This window comes from Lutra lutra, chromosome 6 (genome assembly GCF_902655055.1).
Source record: "Lutra lutra chromosome 6, mLutLut1.2, whole genome shotgun sequence".
Taxonomy (NCBI): Eukaryota; Metazoa; Chordata; class Mammalia; order Carnivora; family Mustelidae; genus Lutra; species Lutra lutra.
Genome location: NC_062283.1, coordinates 97,112,497 through 97,134,344, shown reverse-complemented (window position 1 = coordinate 97,134,344; position 21,848 = coordinate 97,112,497). Strand labels below are relative to the sequence as shown.

Here is a 21,848-nt window from a genome sequence, read left to right as displayed (position 1 = left end):
AAGCAGTTTGCCTTAATATTGGTTATAGTAATTTCTATCCTGTCACCATTGTTTTAGCTGCCCTAGGGCTTATGATCTAGAGAATCTTGGGCACATGAAGACAGAGATGCTTCCTTGACCGAGTGCCAGCTGTAGCTGGGTCCCTCCCACCAGGTCCACTAAATGCCTCGTATCTAAGTGAAAAAGGGGAGTCACAGGCCCTGCTAAGAAGGACAATGTTTCCTTCCACTGTTTATTTGTAGTGGAGCTCTCAGCTGGTTATCCTTGACAGTGGTGTCAGCTCACCTGTGGTTGTGAGAGAGATTCCTTTTCTAACAGGGAGAAAAATGTGTTGCAGGAGTTCTCTGACTTTAGTGCCCCCAGTTCTTGTTCACACAGCTTCAAAGGATGAAGAGGTGAACCAGAGGAAGAGTGGTGGGCAGTAGAGCAAGGTTTATTGAGGAAGAGCACAAAGCTCCCAGAGACAAAGACTCCCGAGAGGGTTGTCCCTGGAGTGTCTACATTTAGGGGTTTTTATGAACTCTTTTGTGGAACTAGCTTAAGCGATCAGGGTGTGCTGACTCTTGCCAATCAGGGCTCTGGTCACATGTCTGTGTATCTATTAGGTTAATGTCTATGTGCTGATGGTCATTTTTTGCTGACATCTGGCAGCTTATGCTTTAACTGTCCCTTGCCCATGATAGGGACAAATGCTCTGTGGTTAATTGTCTTATTTTAGAACATTTTGCAGAAGTGACTTCTGCAAAGGCCTCAGAGCAGAATGCTAGAAGGGTCCTGTCTAAGCTGCAAAACCAGATATCAGTGCTGTCTGATCTTAGCTGTCCTGACTCCATATTTTCTTGTTGAGGATCCCACCCTGACTACGGAGCTGTCCAACTCACTCCTAACAAATTCACCTAGGTGACTTTCCTCTTCTGGCAATTTGGTGATCAGAAAACAATGGTCTGGGTCGTCTTTCTCTGTTGTGTGGGGAGCAGAAAGATGCCTGCTTCTGCGCGTTCCTCCAGTACTAAAGCCCCAAACCAGCTCACTTTCTCACCCATTGCCAGGGTCCCCCTTTGGTTGTCTGGGGCATCATTTCTAGACTCTACAGTTGTGCTTAGTGGAGAGGAGCAAGAATAAGATCAGAAGTCAGAATCTATCACACAGATATTTTAAAAGGCAATAGATAAGCAACTATGTTTTTCAGTAAAGAAGATACTGATATATCAAGAACAGCCCTTGACCCTTTATACAGACTTGAAGAGAAATTTCAGAGCCTGAAAAATGTGTACCATATCCTCAATTAACTGATGTTCTTGTGCTTTATTAAAATGCATAAACTCTTTTCTTTTCCTTTTTTTTTTTTTTCCTTTGACAAAAATAGAGTCTGGGCTAAATTCCAATTTGAATAAGTATACTGATCTTCCAAATTCCCTTGGCAGTGTAAATCACATGCAGTCTTCTTCATGTTCTGTCTTTAACTAGTGGAACAGGATGGCTGTGCACACTGAGATAGATGCCGAGTTCTACCAAGAGCTGCCTGGAGATGAAACACCTTTCGATGAATCCCGCCCCACGCCCCAAATTACACCGTCACCCAAGCCTGCAAACTGTGTACTTGAAGAAGTACTCTGCTTCTCTCCCTGATTGAAACCTCCTTATTTTCCTTGCCATTGTTTTTTAATCTGTTTCATACTTTTGTGAAAATAAAGAGATCTGTTTGCTGGGGGGAAAAAAATCATGTTGACATTTCATTTGGATGAGTGTACCAGCGCCTGCCAATGAATCTGCACCTACCTTGGTCCTTTACCCTCCCACATGCTAGTTCTGATGTAGAAAATGTTGGGGTTCGGAGCCCACAGCTAAAAAAGAATTCTTGAGACGTTTTTGGGCCAAAATGGTGGTTTTATTAAAGCAAAGGGATAGGACTCCTGGGCAGAAGGAGCAGCACTGGGGTTGTGAGGAAGGGCTGATGGTATACTTTGCAGCTGGGGGAGGAAAGATGAAGGGAAGTTTCCAAAGGGACTTTCATATGCTAAAGAAGACTTCCCGGATCCCTCAGGCCTAGCTACTGTCCAGCTAAGATTGTTCTTCCTTCTAGCAAAGCATTAACATGAAGACAGTTGGGAGTTTCCTGAAGGAAGGTTATACTCTGCCTGCCTCAAGGATTTGCCAATGGGCGGCAGGTTATAAGGACATTTAGTTTTATCTACATTTCCTTCTGCCTTTTTTTCCCCATAAGTAGAACTGAAGAAAGTATCTCCATCTTTCTTTCTCAAATGAACACCTTCCACTTAAATCTCTTTGCACTTATGTCCTTAATGACTGCTGGGCAGAAGTTCTGACCCCTTCCGGTATTTTGTATTTAGATGCCACCCTATTTTTTTCCCAAAAGATAGAATCTTAAAAATATAGAATTCACAAGATGTCCAACTCAATCTTTTTAAGGACAAATGTAAATCAAACAATTTACATTGTATTTAAGAACTTCCAGGAAGATAAGTTTCATGATGTCTTTTGCAGATACATTCTAATATTGAATAGGTTTATTTCCAAGTAAATTTCTACAAGTAATGATGGGGTTTGGGAATATAGGTGAGGTTCAACGGGGTGAGGTCCAGAGCTGACAACTAAGAAGGAATTCTTGAGATGTCTTTGGTGCAAAAAGGTGGTTTATTAAAGCACAGGGACAGGCAGAAAGAGCTGCTGCGTGGTTTTGAGGGTTGGTTGATTATATACTTGGGAGTTGTGGGAGGTAAGGAAAAGGAAAGTTTCTTTTCTTTTCTTTTCTTTTTTTTTTTTTTAAGGGAGATTTCAAAAGAACTTTCATATGCTAAAGAGGACCTATAAGATACCAGAGACCTTGCCATTGCCAATTTAAGGTTGCTTTTCCTTCTAAGCAAGGCATTACCATGAAGACAGTCCGGAGCTTCCTCGAGGAACATTACATTTTGCCTACTTCAAGTATCTGTCAGTGGTTGCAGGTTATAAGGACATTTAAATGTATCTACATTTCCTTCTGGAAGCTAGGCCATTGATAGAAATGCTTTGTTCTTGTAAATTGCTGAGACATTTGTAAACTGAGGGAGACTCAAATCTCCTCGCTGGATTGTGATCTCTGTAAATTAACTATTTGTTTTTCCTTTCCTTAGCTTTAGGGCAGCCTAAGGAATGTCACGTAGATCCCACGGGGATGGAGGGCATTGTGGGGTGTCAGCTTCTGCTTTGTTCTCAGCTTGCCTTCTGTTTCCTCATCAATATTATAGGCATTAAGGCATTCTTTAAAGAAAAAGAATAATTTTCAGTACTATCCCTTATGCTAATGAAAAATTGAAAGTAAATTTGTAGAGCAGTAATTGTTAGAATTTTATGTGTCGCAGACTCCTTTAATAATCTGATCAAAGCTATTTTTTTTCACCAAAAGAAGATATATATAATTGCAGGAGGCTCACAGGTCACCTAAAGTCCACCCAAGCCCCAGGTATAGAGCCCTCGTTCTGAAATATAAGTAGTTTTTGATGAGGGAACGGAAGGCTGGCTGAGGACAAAGCGAAAGCTGACACCCAGCAACCTTCTCCCACCCCCCACTCCTGGGTGGGACATAGGTGCCATTCTTTAGGAATCTCCCAATTGTCTTTTTTTTTTTTTTAAAGATTTTACTTATTTATTTGACAGACAGAGATCACAAGTAGGTAGAGAGGCAGGCAGAGAGGGAGAGAGGAGAAAGCAGGCTCACCGCTGAGCAGAGAGCCCAATGTGGGGCTTGATCCCAGGACCCTGAGATCATGACCTGAGCTAGTCAGAGGCTTTAACCCCCTGAGCCACCCAGGCGCTTCTCTCCCAACTATCTTAATGTTAAAATCTTGCTGGAGGGAAACATGACCTTGACAATGGCAAGGCCTCAATGCCTCTGGTATCTTGTAGGTCCTCTTTAGCATATGAAAGTTCCTTACCTCCCCAACCCCATCCCACATAACCTGCCACCCCTCACATTTGTGGGGCAGCAGCTCTTTCTGCCCATGGGTCCTGTCCCCATGTTTTAATAAACCACCATTTTGCACCAAAGATGCCTCAAGAATTCTTTCAGGGTCATCGGCTCTGGACTCCACCCCACCAAACCTCACCTATATTCTAAAACTTCATCATTTGGCACCCAAATGTGGGGCTTTGAGTCTTTACATTTGAATGTTGAGCTTTGGTGCAAAATTGGTGAGCACTTTCTCACTTCTTCTTTTACTCTCATTTCAGGGGCTTTTCAAAGAGTATGGTCTTATTGGAACACTTTCATGTCGATTGCTCAGGCTGTAATCCTCTAGCCCATGGCTACTCTATGGGGAGGAGAATGTCTGCCTTTGCTTGAAGTTAGTACCCTGGCTGGAATGATAATAAGACCCAGAAATCTGATGCCCTCTCTTTATTCCTGTTCTTATATAAAGTTGTCTGTCTTGGGCATGGGACAGCCACCTAAGTAAACAGGACAGCTGCCCATCTAAGACTCCCATGTGACGTTTCCTCTTGATGGATCTAATGTGATCCCCTTTTCATCCTTTGTCTCGCCACTTCTGGCCACGGGACCTCCACAGGGAGCCAGACGACACAGGGAGCCAGTACCCGATTGAATTAAAACCCAACCAGGGACTGTTTCCTAGGGAAGTTGGCTATAAGGACCACATGTGTTGGAATGTCACTTAGACCATGATGGATTTCAGTCTTTGCTGTTTCTTGTCAGTGTCCTTTACTAACTACTTAGACCTACAAAATTCAATAATTTCCCCTTGTAAAATTTTCTAGTATTTTCTATGGGTTAAAATGGCAGAACAGTATGCAACCTTCAGTATAGATGATGGCATGGCACGGAACGGTATTTTAGTCCATTCACCAGGCACCCATCGGCAGCCTAGGATGTGATGGGGTAGGGAAGGGGCGCTGGTACTCCTCCAGGGCCTTTTATGGCAGGAATGCCTTCATGGGAAGGCAGGACCATGGTCAATAGCAATGTCTTGTCTAAGGGACGCCTCCAGTCGCTTTTGACACACGGGAACCTCTGACATATCCTGCGTGGGACTCCACCCAGGAGTCAGGGGAGATTTGGTAATGGACCTTCTTTACTTTTCTGGCACCATGGCCTCAGTAGGCTTCTTTAGTTCCCAAGGGCTCTACCTTGGGGTGCCTTTTAACCCACTGGAGACAAATTGCATTGTAAAACCTAGGAAAGGACTGAGCTCCTGGAACACTGCATGGCCTCAGTGGATCTATCAATTAGATCTCCTCTGCAGGAAATAGGGCAAACGGACCTAGGATACCTTCATTGCTCTACACCAAGACCCCAACCTAAGGGCCTTTTGCAGAATGTGTTTGCCCGAATGGGTCAGCTAGTAAACTCCCTCCTGACATATTGGGTGATAATTATCCAAGTAAGCCACCGCCTGATAAACCCAGGTTGCTGGAGGATACACAGGCCATCCCTAGCAAAGGGGACTCTGATTTTATCTCTCTATATTCCTCCTAATAGATGTGGAGGCTTCTCCCTCACTCATTTCCCATGTTAATGGCTATAACTGGAGCCAACTGGGGTTAGTCTAACTCGGGATGGAGACTTTAAGGAATACTCCCAAGCAGCTGCCAAAACTCCGTTTGTTTTGGGGAAATTCCCTGTCTTATCTGGCTCAACATGGACTGCCTAACTTCTCCCCCACTTGTTGGTGGGAAAACATGGCGTCTGCTCCTCTGTTGGCTGATGAGCTCTAAAACTGGGAACCCTTTCTCTTCCTTCTGGCAGCACTTTGTTTCCTCTGTCTCCCACTTTCTCCTGTTTCTGCACCAACTTGGATGTGGCTTGGATAACTGGTCTCTAGACCATCCTCAGTGCCTCCTGCAGCATGGCTCCTTCTCTCTTCACTGTCAAGGAGCAAGAAAAGCACCACCGGACATAGCACTTCCCACTCTAAATTTCTCCACCTGTGTCTCAGGTAAAAACTGAAAATGGGGTGGGCCCAGGTGGAACATAAATCAGTATTTAAACTAAGTTAAGTTGGTTGGTTTAATTAAGATAGACATGATTTGGAATTTACAGCAGTAAACGTGAAACTTTTATTCTATCAAGGTTTACTGAAGGTCAAATAACCTTGTGTTAACTCTGTTGGGTTGTTAGCAAAAAGATGACTAAACTGATGGTTCATTGTCTGTCTCAAAGTTTTCATGGATAATTGTTGAGATAGTCTTTGGTAACCTGAAAGTTTATAATTTTGCTTGGATGACAAATGGAATTAAACTTTTTAGACATCTAGGTCTTTTCAAATAAGATAAAATGCTGAGTCATTAATTACTGGATGTAGGTTTGTGCTTTTGACTTCTTACTGCATAGAAAATAAGAATATTAAATCTGTTAGTAAACATATTTTATGCTTAACTGATTCATAAATTGGCCATCTAAAGAATTCTGTTGTAACAGTTCACAATTGGTTAATACTTAGTCTTCACTAGAGATTAAGGTGTTTCTAAGAGTACAAAATTCCACTGACAGCAACTAAGACTGATGGAAATCAGGGAAACAGCTCTGTATGCAGAAAAGTAGGAGATATGTAAAAAAAAAATAAGGAATGGGAATGCATTTTGTTGAAGGTAAAAGAAGGTAATTTTGTCCTAAATGAGATGGTTGTTTGGAAGGAAATGGCTTGAGACAAAACCTGAATGCAAAGGAAAGTTAGTAGAAGGTTTGTGAAGGGCAATCTTCAGAAAAAGAGTTTTAGGTGTGGTCAGGACAGACTAAGATTGAAATGAATGGGTTTTATTTATTTATTTTTAAAGATTTTATTTATTTATTTGATAGAGATCTCAGGTAGGCAAGAAGGAAGGTGGGGGGTGGGGGCAGGCTCCCTGCTAAGCAGAGCAGCCTGATGCAGGGCTTGATCCCAGGACCCTGAGATCATGACGTGAGCCAAAGGCAGAGGCTTAACCCACTGAGCCACCCAGGAGCCTCAAACTCTGGTTAACTTAAGAAGAAATGAAATCTCTGGAGATATTTTTGAGTAACTCATAGATTTGAAGAAAAACCCCAGACCAGAAATGACTTCAAGTCTTCAGCAGATACTAATGCAGCAATCTCATGATGACTCAGCTTCAGCTCTTTTGTTACTACTATCAAAAAAAAAAACAGCAGAAAAAGATGCAGGGTAGGCAGAAACAGGAAATGCCCATTATAGAAGCCACAGACTTCTGAGAAGAATGGAAACGACTGCTTTATCTTCAATGTCGTTTAATATTTTGATTATGACCACAATTATACTCTTACTTCTTACTAACTTATGCCTGCTTGTAACATATGTACATGAATTTTGAGGAACTGGGATACAAAGGCTGGTCAACCTCCAAGAAGAACTTTCCAACAACCACTTCACATGTGCCCCAAGAGTATAAGAGACAAGAAGATATTCTCAGAAGAAGAAACCAGGGGCCATGGATATCAACTATACAGACCAGTCTTTTTAGAATACAAAGTCAGACCTGATCATGGACTTCCCCACTTCTCAGGGGGTGGGAAGGAGGCCTTCACCTTGTCTATACTGAGGAATTTCAGAGTTGCTGTGAAGTGTGTGCGTGTGTGTGTGTGTATGTGTGTGTGTGTGTCTTCCATTCTTCTCATTTCTGATTGAGTGCTAAGATTCTGATCTACAGTTACATATTGGGTTTGTGTGACAGCAATGGGCAAAAAAAACAATAAAAAAAAAGTGTGCTCCTCTGGCCAAAGACAAGAGTAAACACCAGGGACTATGGTTGCAGGATTGCAGGGTTCTTGTCTCACAGAGTTGAAGAATGAATCTCATGGACACAAAAGGGTGAAGTGAAGTGAAAGCTTATTAAGTGAAGCTGAGAGTAGTAAAGAAAGCTCTCTAGAGTGAGGGGGGTCTCAATAGGTTGCCACTGAGGGCTTTTAGTGCCAGTCGTTTATTGAGAACTGACTGGGAAGCTTGAGGCCTTTGAGATTCTTGTGCCTTCTTGGTTTGTTCCATTATCTCTTGTGCAGCTCTATCTCAGGGTCTCCACCTACCAGGAGTAGCTTCAGAGCCCAGTCAGGGGGTCGCCAGGAGCCTCCTATCTCTTCTGCCTATACCTTCCCCCTTCCCTCCTCATGGGATAGGACCTGTGGGCAGAAAGAGCTATAGTGGGATTGTGAGCAGTGACAGATTGTATACTTTTTAATTAGTGGGGTTAAGGATCTCACAAGTCTCCAAGGAATGTGAAAGCAAGGCTGTTAGGACACTGAGGGGCCAGCTGCTGCCAAGATAAGGTTCTTTTTAAACATTAAGGCACAAACAAAGCCACGAGTTCCTTGAGGAAGGTCACACTCTGCATGTTTCCGGGATCTATCCCTGGGCAAAGCCAGCTGTAAGGAGATTTTAATTTAAGTCCCATTTCTTTTGCCTCTGTTTCCCAAATCACTAGTAACAGTTTGGAATATTTTTACTTTAATTGCATGAACATTATGAGCTCCCTGGTTGCATTAGTGGTATATAAATTAAGGTCCTATTTGGAAAATGAAGCTTTGTTGACTAGACTATGATACATATCTTCTGTGAACACTGCAGAATACCATTGTTGACAACCTGCCATCTGGTATTATCACAGTCTCTTAGGGGTGTGAATCTTTTTTCAGGTCCTATAAACTGTATTTTTCAATATTTTCACTTGAAGGCTAATCTGATACATTTTTGAAAATGATCATAAACATTGCTTTAGACCCATTTTAACATCAGCTTAATAGCCCACATAATGGGAAATAGTGTAGTTTATCTGATTATAATCTACTGAAGGCCCACTTTGTAAGGTTTTGTGCTATGATTTGTGGGTGATTAAAATGCATAATATATGACAATTACAATATAGTCCTTGCACTCAAGTAACATAAAAGCCATTGTAAAACAGAGAGATGAAATCTTTACACAAAGTATTAGAAATGGCCCTAATGTGACAAGCTAGTTAAAGAGTAATGATGCAACAGAAGAAATAAAGCTTATCGGACAAATCTGAAGCATCCAATTTCCTGAAGGCCAAGAGTTGTTGAAATCTGCAAATCATATATGAGTATCTCATGAGGAATTTTAACCTCCCTTTAGGACATTTTTTTTTTTTTTGTCATATCTGCAAACCACAAATGAAACTCTGGATTTCCCCCTGCTTTCTTCCTCTTTGTCTTTATAGAGCCAGAGATGATTTAAATGTTGATAAATGAAAAGCAAGAGTAAATACAAGCAGTCTGTATGAATCATAAATTGGAAAGCAGCTTTTGAATTCAAGTTAACCCTTTTATTTATTTATTTATTTATTTATTTATTTATTTATTTTAAGATTTTATTTATTTGAGAGTGAGGGGTGGGGAGCATAAGAAAGAGAAAAGGGGCAGAGGGAGAAGGAGAAGCAGACTTCACACTGAACAGAGAGCCCAACACAGGAATCGGGCCCAGGACTCCGGGATCATGACTTGAGCCGAAGGCAGATGCCAGGCGTCCTCAAGTTGACCATTTTAAAAACTATTTCCATGAAGTCTTATTTTTAATAGCTAATGATTCAGATGATTTGTTCCAGAAATGATGGCCTTAGGCAGAAGTTTAATATCTGCCAAAAGTTTAATGTTTTTCACACATTATGGTGTAAAATATGTGGACTTTGGGCACCTGCTACTCCAGAAGCAACTAAAGTTAAAAAAAAATTGGCTAAGTTCATGAAAAAATACAGGAAAACTTCAAAGTTCCTTCAGAAAAAAATATATAGCAAAAATTTTGTTATCCTATTAATTGTATAACAATTTAATCAGTAATTCTATCACTAATCAAATAGTCATTGGTGAGTCTGTATCTAATATGATTTTAACCATTTACACAACTTTAATCTTCCTGTTGAAAACAGCATGAAAATTTTCAATTCAAACCTGTAAAATACTACAGAGATGTTAACCAACTGATCCCAGTTTCACCAATGAGCTATATTGATTTATATTATTCAACAGTTTAATAGCTAATAAGTCATTACTGTGTAACATATTAGTTTGGAATCTTTTTCACAAAGCCAAACATCATTTTTAATGAATTTTCTTTGTATCTGTATAAATATATCAACCACCCACAGTTGAATGTGGAATGAAAAAGATATCCATGTGCCATCTGAATTTCTGATTCTGAAATCAATGGTTTGATGAACATTGAAAATAAAAGGTGTCATTATATTTTATGCCAGATGGGAAAAGGATTTACACATTAGGCAAGTGAATTTTTATAATTAATAAAATGTATTTAAAATGGTTGGTTTATTTGGATAAACAGATTTTTTATTTATGGATTGAAATTATCATACAATGGTAATTTGTTATATAGGTTCACTTAAAAAATAAATCATACTGTATGTTGATGCTGCCATTTGTGCCCATACCAAAAACAAGGATATTTATCCTAAGCATATGCAAAGTCTTCAATATGTAATGAAACTGTTCCATAAAAACACACCTGTGGTTGGAAAGTATTTTATCTAAATTAAAATGAATAGAATTTGTTTTATAATTGATTAGACAAAAAATACTGTACCAGCTTAAAACAAAGTTCCTTCATAATGTTAATTTCAGAAATGGGAAGGTCATTGAAACTTTTATGAATCTGTTATTAATGATCCCACTTGGGATATAGCTCAGGGCATGCAGTTTCTTCTCTGAGGTAAATTCCATTACTATATGGCTCTTCTTGCCACTTCCCCTCTACTTCTCTATTTTTCAAGAGGCAGTAGATATAAGAGTTTCATTGAAATGAGTTAGAGACACAAGATAAACATCAGAATACCATGCAACATGTTTTTAATGTTTGAAAATAGTCTATACAAAACAGAGGGCTCAGAGACTAGAAATCTTTTTGTTTTTGAAAGCTTGGTTTCTATTTTTTAAAAGATTTTTTTGTCAGCAATTTTCAGATTCATTTAAATGAAGGCTGTCCTTTCTTACATTTCAGAAAATACTTTAGTGGACACTTTGATTTTGCAAAAGGGAAAGCCACAATCCTATTCTTCAGTGGAGGTGTTAGAGACAATGAGGTGTTAAATTGCTCTTCTAATGATGTTTCATTATCACCAGAGTTGCACCCTGGGGATTATTACTCAGAAGCAAGCCTTTGACTGCAGAAGAAAAAGATTTTTCTCTGCTCTTACAAGAGCCCCTGAGAAAGGGGATGGAGAGTTGACCTTGAAGTACTTGGGAAGATGTAAAGAGGTAGATGATAAGAGATGGAGAAAGAAACTGAAAATGAATGAGAAACCATACATTTGTCGAAGACAATGATCTAGGGATTGTAGGAAGTTGGTATACTTTATACACACACCTTGGTTAACTCAATCAACACAATTGAGGGTCTTTATACTGCTATGTATTCTAATGGAGTTATTTATTAACTACTATCCACAGACATTACTATCTTCAGCTTCTTAGTAATCTTTACTGTTCTTCTACATGGAAGTGATCTCAGTGGGGACAGTGAAAGCCCTCTAGAGGATATTTAGGAAAAATGTAGGGGCAGTTTGGATTGGCCCAAGAATGGCAGAGAACTATTGCTATTTTTACGGATTGAATGTCAAGAATGTTGGATACCCCCAATCTTCGAAAGAGTCACATGCAACAAAGAATTATCTTACCTCTCTATGATTTGAATGGCCCATCATTTATGCACTCTGAGAGCAAATTAATGATTCAAGAACCTAACTCTGTAAGGTATTTAAAACAAAAGTATTTTTTTGCAAAGTTTTAAAGTTCAGTGAATGTTTCAAGGAATGCATCTACACTGAAGGCAGTGTAGGCAGATGAAACATTGTTATCTTTGAAAATTTACCAAGGTTGTTCACCATTTTGAAAAATGTATCACCAATGGCAACACTATTCCAAACATTTGAGTGATAATTACAAACCATGTGTAAATCGGTCTGCATTTATTTGTACATACTGCATTGTCAGTGATTCCAAGTATAGGCATGAACATTGCTCTTGGCGTTCTGTGTCCCATGTATTTCCAGTGTAGTCACTCCAAGCATTTATTTATATAATAATGTTTTTAGTATCATTTTACAAAATATTTTAATTTTATTTTTCCTTTATTTTAAAGGTCAGACACTATGTTTCTTTTTATTAGAAAATACTTTGTTAAGTCTACCATCTTGCTACCTTTTTTCTATTCTTACCTGTTTTTCTTGTACAGAAAAATTTAGAAACAAAGCAAATATTATCACAGGAGAATTAGCTGAGTCAATGACAATGTATTTGTACCATGAAATATTTCACAGTAATTAAAAAGAATGAATTACTTTTGTCTCAAAGAGATTTTGTATTGTTTGGTGTGAAAAATCAAGACACAGTCAAGAATGTATAATAAAATGCCATTTTGTAAAATAGGTCGTGATATAAAATGTTGATGTATGATTATATCAGATGAGTGAAGAATAGAAATATTTATACTAGGTTGTTATCATGTATTATTTTGTGGGGTTGGAAGATCACAGGGTGATGAAAAAAAGGTTAGGCAAAGAATAATAGAGGAAAAGTGCATGTGTTTGCATATTTAAGTAAAATTACATATATATATGTATATATATAACTAAACATTTTAAAAAGATTTAAGTACACGAAAAAATGAAAATCACCTATCAAAGAGGAACAGCTTTTTAAAAAAGATTTTATTTATTTACTTGAGAGAGAGAGTGAGAATGAGAGAAAGAGGATGAGAGGCGAGAAGGTCAGAGAAAGAAGCAGATTCCCCACGGAGCTGGGAGCCTGATGTGGGACTGGATACCGGGACTCCAGGATCATGACCTGAGCAAAGGGTCAGCTTAACCAACTAAGCTAGGTAGGCACTCCCAGCTTTGACTAATTACAATATATCACTGGAGTTTTTATCTCAGGAAGGCATGAACTAGAGGTGTGCTTTTGGGAGAAGCCCATTTCCAGTTACATGCCTCAGTTAATCTACTGCAGTTTTCTAAAACTGGTGTCAGAGAACATGCGCTGTGACTTACAAAAAACAAAGCACTGGGACTGATGACAAGGGATGTATTTGTGGTCACTGTCTTTGTGTCTGGGTGACCTGACTGTCAGGATTCTGAGTTCAAACACTTTGATTGAGCTTAACCCACAACAGCTCTCGCCCAGTGAAGGACATTTCTGGAAGTTCAGCTTTGGCGGCGGGGGGGGGAGCACAAATCTGAAGCATATTTTATTTTATTTTAAGATTTTATTTATTTATTCAACAGACAGAGATCACAAGTAGGCAGAGAGGCAGGCAGAGAGAGGAGGAAGCAGGCTCCTGCTGAGCAGAGAGCCCGATGCGGGGCTCGATCTCAGGACCCTGAGATCATGACCTGAGCCAAAGGCAGAGGCTTTAACCCACTGAGCCACCCAGGCGCCCCTGAAGCATATTTTAAAAATATTATAAAGTTACAATATTTTTTTACAGTTATAAATAAAATTTCCTCTAAGAACCATAGTTATTTTTCTTATTGTTCAGAGTCTTCAAACGCAATCCTGTTAGCCCATTCATGATCTTGTTTTACTGCTTACCAAAAATGCAGCAATTCAGAGGGAAACACATCAATGTTATTGTATTTTAAATATTTTGAGGCACTTTTATTGAAATTAGAAAAATTGAAACTCTAATGGCTACTCAAATTATAGTTTTCTGGGAGAAACCAAAAATTGAACATTAAAATGCAGGAAGGCAGTCTAAGAAGGAAAACTTAATACCTTATCAACAGGAAAGTTTATAGATCACAAAAAAAGGAAAGAGACAGACAGAGAGAGGAAGGAAAGAAGGGAGAAAAGAAAGAAGGAAGGAAAAAGGGCATTTTCCTCTCCAGAAAAAGGCAAGTATTGGGGACCTGCTGGTTACTTCTTCTTTCCTTTCTTTTTTTTCTGTGTGTCTGGAGACAGCGTCTTCTTCTCTGGCTCCACTGGACTTGTTGCCTCTTCCACAGCCAGAGCTTCCAATCTTAGGCGCTCAGCTTCCAGCAACTTGTTTCTATACTCTTCCCGGATATCGAAGATCTTCTGTCGGGCTTCATCTAAAGAGTCCTATTCCAAAACAAAATCCTAAGCAATTAAGATTTACTAATAAAAGCTCATGGTCCCAGAAAAAATTAAAAACAAACAAACAAACAAACAAAAACAATCCCCTTATCCCTTCCTCATGCCAATAGATTTCTGTGGCAAATTACAGAAGAGAGACCAAAAAAATTAGGTTATGGTCTCAAATGTTTATCAACACACGAAACATGAGACAGCAACAAAAGGCAAATGAGACTTTAACAAAATGGTGAATAAAACCATCAGCAGGAGAAAGAGACAGAAAGGTGAAGAGATAGGCAAGAGTTCAAATATAATCTCTAGAAAACATGCAGCTCAGAGCAACTCTCACCGTAATTGTGCTCAGTAAGTTACTGTACTAGACCTGATGTACTGTACTAGTGAGTTACTTGTATTAGACCTGATGTACTGAACTAGTGAGTTACTGTACTAGACCTGATGTACTGTACTAGTGAGTTACTGTACTAGACCTGATGTACTGTACTAGTAAGTTACTTGTACTAGACCTGATGTACTATGCTAGTGACTTACTGTACTAGACCTGATATACTATACTAGTGAATTACTGTACTAGACCTGATGTATTGTACTAGTAAGTTACTTGTACTAGACCTGATGTACTATGCTAGTGACTTACTGGCTAGACCTGATGTACTGTACTAGTGAGTTACTGTACTAGACCTGATGTACTGTACTAGTAAGTTACTTGTACTAGACCTGATATACTATGCTAGTGACTTACTGTACTAGACCTGATATACTATACTAGTGAATTACTGTACTAGACCTGATGTATTGTACTAATGAGTTACCTGTACTAGACCTGATGTACTGTATTAGTAAGTTACTTGTACTAGACCTGATGAAATGTGTTTGGCATGTATTTGAAGAACTTTCAAATACCATCACCCAGTTCACTACTTATCTTTGTTATCATCAGTTTGGCTCTCATTCAAGTTTAATTTAAAATGAGAGACCACATCTTGGTCCAATTCTTATTTACCCCTACTCTCTCCTCCTGGATCAACTGATTCACTCAGTTTTCTGGACCTCAGGCCCCACTGACTTTTCTTCTACTTCACTAACTGCTCCTAGTCAGTTGCCTCTGCTGACATCTCCTCTTCTCCTTTATTTCTTAATGAGGAAATGGCCACGTCTTAAATCTTAGACTTCTTTCCTTGGTGGTTTTATCTAACCCCGTGGCTTTAGATTCCATTTCCACACTGATGGGTCCCCTACTTTTTAAATCTCCAGCCCAGATCTTGCTCCTAAATTCCAGAACCATATATCTAACTTCTATTCAGTATCTCCAGATAACTGTAATAGATAATTAAGAATGCCTTTTTTTGATACAATAGGTATATCCAAAAATGTCCCAAATTGAAATCTTTGTCTTTTCTTTCAAGCCATCAGATCCAATGGCAACTCAACCTGATCAGTTGTTTAGCCAAAAACCTTAGAGCATTTCTTGACTCTTTACTTTCTCTTATAGTATACCAACAATCCATCAGGAAATCCTGATTCTACTTTCAAAATATACATATATATAACTAGATTTGTGTTATAGTTTATATTTTCAAAAAGAAGGGTAATTTTCAAAGCTTAATGTCAGCTCCAGGCACCATCCTAAAAATGTTCACAAATAAAGCAGTGATATAACTAAGTCCCAATGTAGCTTTCCTAAGAAGCTTTGGCTTTCTTATTTCATTTGGGTTTCTGATAGTATGAGCACAATCACGGTCCATCCTATTGATTGTTTCCTGTTTCAAAAATGATATAATTAAAAAAATAATAATGAACTGATGTTAACCAGAAGAGAAGCATCTAGAAACGACTGTTTTGTCTGCATTGCTAAATTCTTTGAGAAATTTTCTGTGGTTTTGCAACATGCATGATTGTGGTAGAGATTATGGAAGAGCTGAATGTCAAAATGAGACTTTTTTCAAATCTTTTGATGAAAGAAAATTACTGTATCCACCACAATAAAATTGGCTTCGCTAAATCAATTGTACAAGATGGTAGTAGTACCATATTAAAAAGAGAGAGAAAGTCATCTAAAGGATTTAGGATAAAGTAAGTTTAATATAGGCCAGTAATCTCTTGAGGATTGGTATCTTTTTCTCCCATCTAATAAGAAATGTGATACTGACAATGTTTCTATTAAGTTTGATTCAACCAAAACTAGGGTTTTTATACCTCACACTTCCTATTCACATTCAAACTAAAGTCTATAGAAGATAGATTCAAAGTGTGCACATATTTTATATATATGCTTATATATTATATATTTTTATATGATAAATAAATATTTATAATATTTATAAATAATATGTATAAAATAAACATACCTTTCCATGTTAAATCAATAAACAAATACACATATAGGGTGATTGTTTTAAAGAAAATAATAAGGCCAGGCATGGGCCTTCAGATATTGAGAGATGCTGTAAAAGGGTAGCCAGAGAATATCTCTCTAATAAAGTGGCAATAGATACAAGATCTCAGAAAGTGAAGCTGTAAACCATTTGGCTCTCTAGGGGGAAGAACATTCCAGGACAAGGTTAAGAGCAAGTTAAAGGCCCAGAGGTGGGAACATGTCTGGCTATTAGTGGAAAGGTGAAGTCAGTTTGGAAAAAAACAAAAGAAGCAAAGCAGATAGAATTATGGAGGGAAAAGATCAGAGAGGAAAGCGGTCACTAGATTATATAGATTATATAGAACTCTAGACACCATAATAAAGACTTCTTTCTCTTAGTGAAATGTGAAGTCATTACAGGAGTAAAATTTTAGAGATGTACTATGTACTATGTACTATGCACTATGTACTATGATCACCATTAGTGCAACTCATAAAATATTCGCAGTTCTCCTCCAGGCATAAAGTAGCATAACACTCTTAGTCTTAGTCTTAGTTTTAGTCTGCTAGAGCTTTTGTTACAAAGTGCCACAAATTGGGTATCTTAAGGAACCAGAATTTATTGTTTCAGCATTACTGATGCTAGAAATTTGAAATCAAGGTGTCCACAAGGCTAATTCCTTCACTGTCGTAGTATGTGACCATGTGATTAGCTTTAACCAGTGAAATGTGACTATGAAACATAAATGTGATGAGAAGGGCCCTCTGCTGACCTTCCCTGTACATGCAGCTAGAAGGAGAAATACTCTTCTGTTGTTTTAATCCAAGAGTTGGCAAATGAAGGCCTGTGGAAAAATCTGGCTCATTGCCTATTTTTCTAAATAAAGGTTTACTGGAACACACGTAGACATTATCTTTGACTGAATTTGTATGAAGAACAGCAGAGCTGAGTAGATACCATACCTGACCTGCAAAGGCAAAAATATTTACTATCTGGTCTTTTACAGAAAACAAGTTTGATAACCCCTATCTTAAGCCACTGAGACGCTGATGCTGTTGGTTACCACAGGATAAAATCATTTTCCTGATGGTTACTATCATTTTGATTTGAAGCAGAGATTCCATTGTAGAAGAACAAGATGGCAGCAGTGAGATCAGTCAGGAGGCTGTGGCGATAACTCTGAATAGAAAACACCAGTGGTTTGGACTAGGGTGGTAGGCATAGAGAGAATGAAAAGTGATTGAATTCTAGGTATATTTTCAAGGTGATGCTGACAAGTATTGATAATGGATTAGGTGAAAGAGGTGAAAGAAGTCAAGGATGTCTCTGAAATCTGTGCTCTGAGCAACTGAGAGAGTACAACTGCCCTTCCTGAGTGGGGAATATTGGTGCAGGTGATACGTTTGGGTTGATGTGAGAAAGTGGGCAAGAATGATAGAATCTGGACTGGCAGAGGTTTGCTGAAGGTGCCTATTGGACAAGCAAGAGGATGTGCCAACTAGACATATTTCTGAGACTTTCAGGGATTCCATGGAGCAAACTGGGTTATTTTAAGAGCTTTTCTGCTACCAGCTTAGAATTTGGCTGCCTCAAGTCTCTCTTTTTTTTTTAAAGATTTTATTTATTTATTTGACAGAGAGAGATCACAAGCAGACAGAGAGGCAGGCAGAGAGAGAGGAAGGGAAGCAGGCTCCCTGCTGAGCAGAGAGCCCGACGTGGGACTCGATCCCAACCCTGAGATCATGACCTGAGCCGAAGGCAGAGGCTTAACCCACTGAGCCACCCAGGCGCCCCTGCCTCAAGTCTCTTAATACCATCTTCACCCAGCTCTCTTTACCTACACACATATTTTGTTGTTGTCTTCTCACTCCTTCCTCCCATATTTGTGGATAGATCCTTAATACTGCATTTTGGAGGGGTTTAAGGAAATAAGTGAAATTCGGTGTGTTTCACCGATCCTCCATCTTTTCTGAGGAGTTGGGATCTAAACGCTTTCAAGACTGCTTTCCACCCAAGTCCTATATGAGTCTATGATATCTTTTTAGAATGTGTCAACAGTACTCTGTATGTTGAGACTCACCCGCATCTCCCCATACATCTCCAGGATTTTATCCTTTACTTTAAGCTGTTCCTCTTGGTCAATGTCTCGAACGCTAAGGACTCTGGTCCTATACTGGCGGAACTGATGAACCTCCTCTGCCTTTTGCATTGCCTGATGCTGGTTCAATTCCTCTGTTTGCAGCATAGGGTCAAAGTCCATTGTTTTTCTATAAAAACATCAAAAGAGATGGATAAATCATTTTGGAATGCTGGAATTCAAATAATTTAAAATTATATGAACAGTGAGGTGGTCTGAATCCAATCAAATGTTAGGAATAGAAAGGATAAACTTACTATTTTTTGATGGGCTATTCTTTGTTTATTGAGTCACTAATATTTTAGGAAACAATTCTAGGAAAGTACAAGGAAAATCAGATGCTTCATCTGATGAGGTGTTCATGGAATTGGTGTTGAAAAGTATGAGACTATTTGGAGGTCTTTCCTTTTTTAATTTATGCAGCTAAATAATGTTGAATATATTTTCAAACTTAAAAGTATGTCTGAGTAACTATCTCTCTCTGTTAATCCTACTGTCTGGTTCTTGATAAAATTAAATGTACTTAAATAATGCCAGCAGGCATAGTGGGAATTTTCTGCAGCTCAACTCACCTTAATCAACTTACAAATTAAATCTTTACAGAAAATATTCAAATGCTTTTGTGATTGACTTAATAAAACATTTGCTAAATTTGAGGGGTAAAATCACGTACTCCTAAAAATTTGAATACACTGATGTATATTAAGCATTTAAGTTCAAATTTTCAGTTGTTTAGCAACTGCTTATTAATGTATCCAAAATTCTGTGAACACAGATGTCTGCATTAATCATGTTTATTAAAACTTACCGTACATACTGAGTTAAGTTTACACATTCTAGTGCTTTTCGAATAAGTTGTGGAGACATTTCCAAAATTGTTGGGGATCGTGAACGAGATCCTGTTAAAAAATAAGTTCCAGGATTTCAAAAAAAGAATCAACACTGCCTACATTACTGTTATATCTTATTTTAATTAAAAATAATATCTTCTGTTTAAAAAAAAAACATTGATTGGACTTGTCTAATATGATTTTAATGTGATTCAATGCAACTTTATTAAAATCTATTTCATATTTATCTTCTAGTTGGTGTTACTATACTTACAGTTACTTGAGGGAGATGGCAAAGTGAATATACTCTATAAGAAGAGTAATAGAATGTTACCACACTGGTAGTTAAATGGAGATGGAGACAAGAAGTAAAAGTCATGCTGTATTTCATCATACACAAATTAAATGACCCAATATTTAAAGTGCTTCTTCTAGAGGTAAAAACCATCATAAACACCACCAGGGGTGGAATATAAAAATAATTACAACACAGTAGTCTACTTTAAGAAACTTGCAGATCCAGTGGAGTAGGCAATATATAGCAGGTAAACACTGACAATCAAGATAGCAGGAAATTTCTACTCCCGAAACACATATGAACCCACAGGAACAAACTTAATAAGGAGATTTTAGAGACTATAATATTAACCACTCAGAGTTTACAGGACATTTAATCTCCTTTTAAAAAAATTATTGGAGTATAATTTACATGCCATAAATTCACCCATTTTAAAAGTATAAGTTAATGCTTTTTCATATGTTTACAGAGTTGTGTGACCAGCACCCAAATTCAGTCTCAAAACATTTCCATTCTCCATGTAAAATCTCCTCTGCCTTTTACAGCCCTTCTTCATTCCCATCACAAGCCTAGGGCAGCCATTGATGTACTTTGTCTCTATAGATCTGTCTTTTTTTTTTTTTAAGATTTTTATTTTATTTATTTGACAGAGAGAAATCACAAGTAAGCAGAGAGGCAGGCAGAGAGAGAGGAGGAAGCAGGCTCCCCGCTGAGCAGTAAGCCCGATGTGGGGCTCGAACCCAGGACCTGGGATCATGACCTGAGCCGAAGGCAGCGGCTTAACCCACTGAGCCACCCAGGCGCCCCTCTATAGATCTGTCTTTCTTGGATATTCCATGTAACTAAGAATGGTAAAAGGACATCTAACTTTTTAAGAAACTGTCAAATCATAGTGTTTTGATTACTGTTAACTTCAAAATAAGTTCTGAAAACATGAAGTGAAGATCTTCCCCCTTGTTTCTTTATCAAAATTACTTTGGTCATTCCAGGTCTTTTGCATTTCCAAGTAAGTTTTGGGATCAGGTTGCTAAATTCTATAAAATGTCTACTAGAATTTTGATGGAGATTATACTGAATTTATAGATCAATTTGGGGAGAAAAGCCATCTGACCAAATTGAGTCTTCTAGTCCAAAGCATGGACTGCCTCCTTCTTTCTTTAGATTTTTAAAAATTTCCTTTAGTGACATTTTGTAGTTTTTGGTATACAGGTCTTGCACTTTTAGAAATTTATTTCCATACATTTATTACTGACATTACTATGAATAAAAGGGTCTTAATTTTCTTTTTTGATCACTCATTGATATTATGTAGAGATGAAAGTAATTTTTGTATATTAATCTTGTATCTTGTACTTTTTATTTAGTTATATGCCTTCAGAGTTTTAACATGTCTTTTAATTAATTTTCAGTTTATTAGTGCTTTAGGGGAGAGGTTATGTTAAGTCCTAACTTTGCCATCAGGATGTCTCATGCCCACAGAATATTTAGTCTTACTTTTTACACAGGGCTGTGATCCCCTCCTACAATATTGGAAAGTGCTTAATTTGTAACAACTTGTTAAAAGTGATCACTCATTCAGAAATTCAATCTAATATAAACCTTTAAAAAACATTTTAAACATGATGTACAAATTACTCATTTTTTTGAAAATACATGAAGACATGGTACATGTGAAATAAAAAAATATCCCAACTCAACTCTATGATGAAAACATCAATTCAATCATGTCTTTCATTTTATAACATAAAACATTCCTGAAGAATTAACATTTTATAATATGTTTTTTAGGAACCAGGAGCCAATAACTTTTCTTTTTTCATTGTGATGACTATGGGATTTTAGATTTCTAAAGTTCATTTGCTTTTCTTATGAACGTATCTACTTATGTTGGCTATATTTTTGGCATTTCAAACATTAGTTGTTTTGATAAGACACTAACTCTGCTGACTTTAACTGGAAAGTAAATACTCACTGATTAATTAGATAGTTGTGTTTTCTTGCCTTCTGCCAGATAACATATATTGAAACAGAAGAGGGTGTGGGAAAGGGGCAGAGAATTTTAACCTTCGTGTTCTTTTTTTTTTTTTAAGATTTTATTTATTTATTTGACATATGGAGATCACAAAGAAGCAGGCAGAGAGAGAGG

At 38.0% G+C, this 21,848-nt stretch overlaps 1 protein-coding gene across 1 annotated transcript in view; it reads right to left on the bottom strand.

Annotated features, from left to right (window-relative positions):
* Positions 1–13,565: 13,565 nt before the first annotated feature.
* ADGB (androglobin) overlaps positions 13,566–21,848 on the bottom strand; it is a 169,507-nt gene continuing 161,224 nt past the window's right edge. The window contains exons 35-37 of the mRNA XM_047735160.1: positions 19,383–19,473; positions 18,518–18,704; positions 13,566–14,068 (exon numbers count right to left, since the gene is read on the bottom strand). Of these exons, the coding sequence (XP_047591116.1) occupies positions 13,883–14,068; positions 18,518–18,704; positions 19,383–19,473 (464 nt within the window). The 3' untranslated portion in view covers positions 13,566–13,882. The remainder of the gene's footprint in view (positions 14,069–18,517; positions 18,705–19,382; positions 19,474–21,848) is intronic.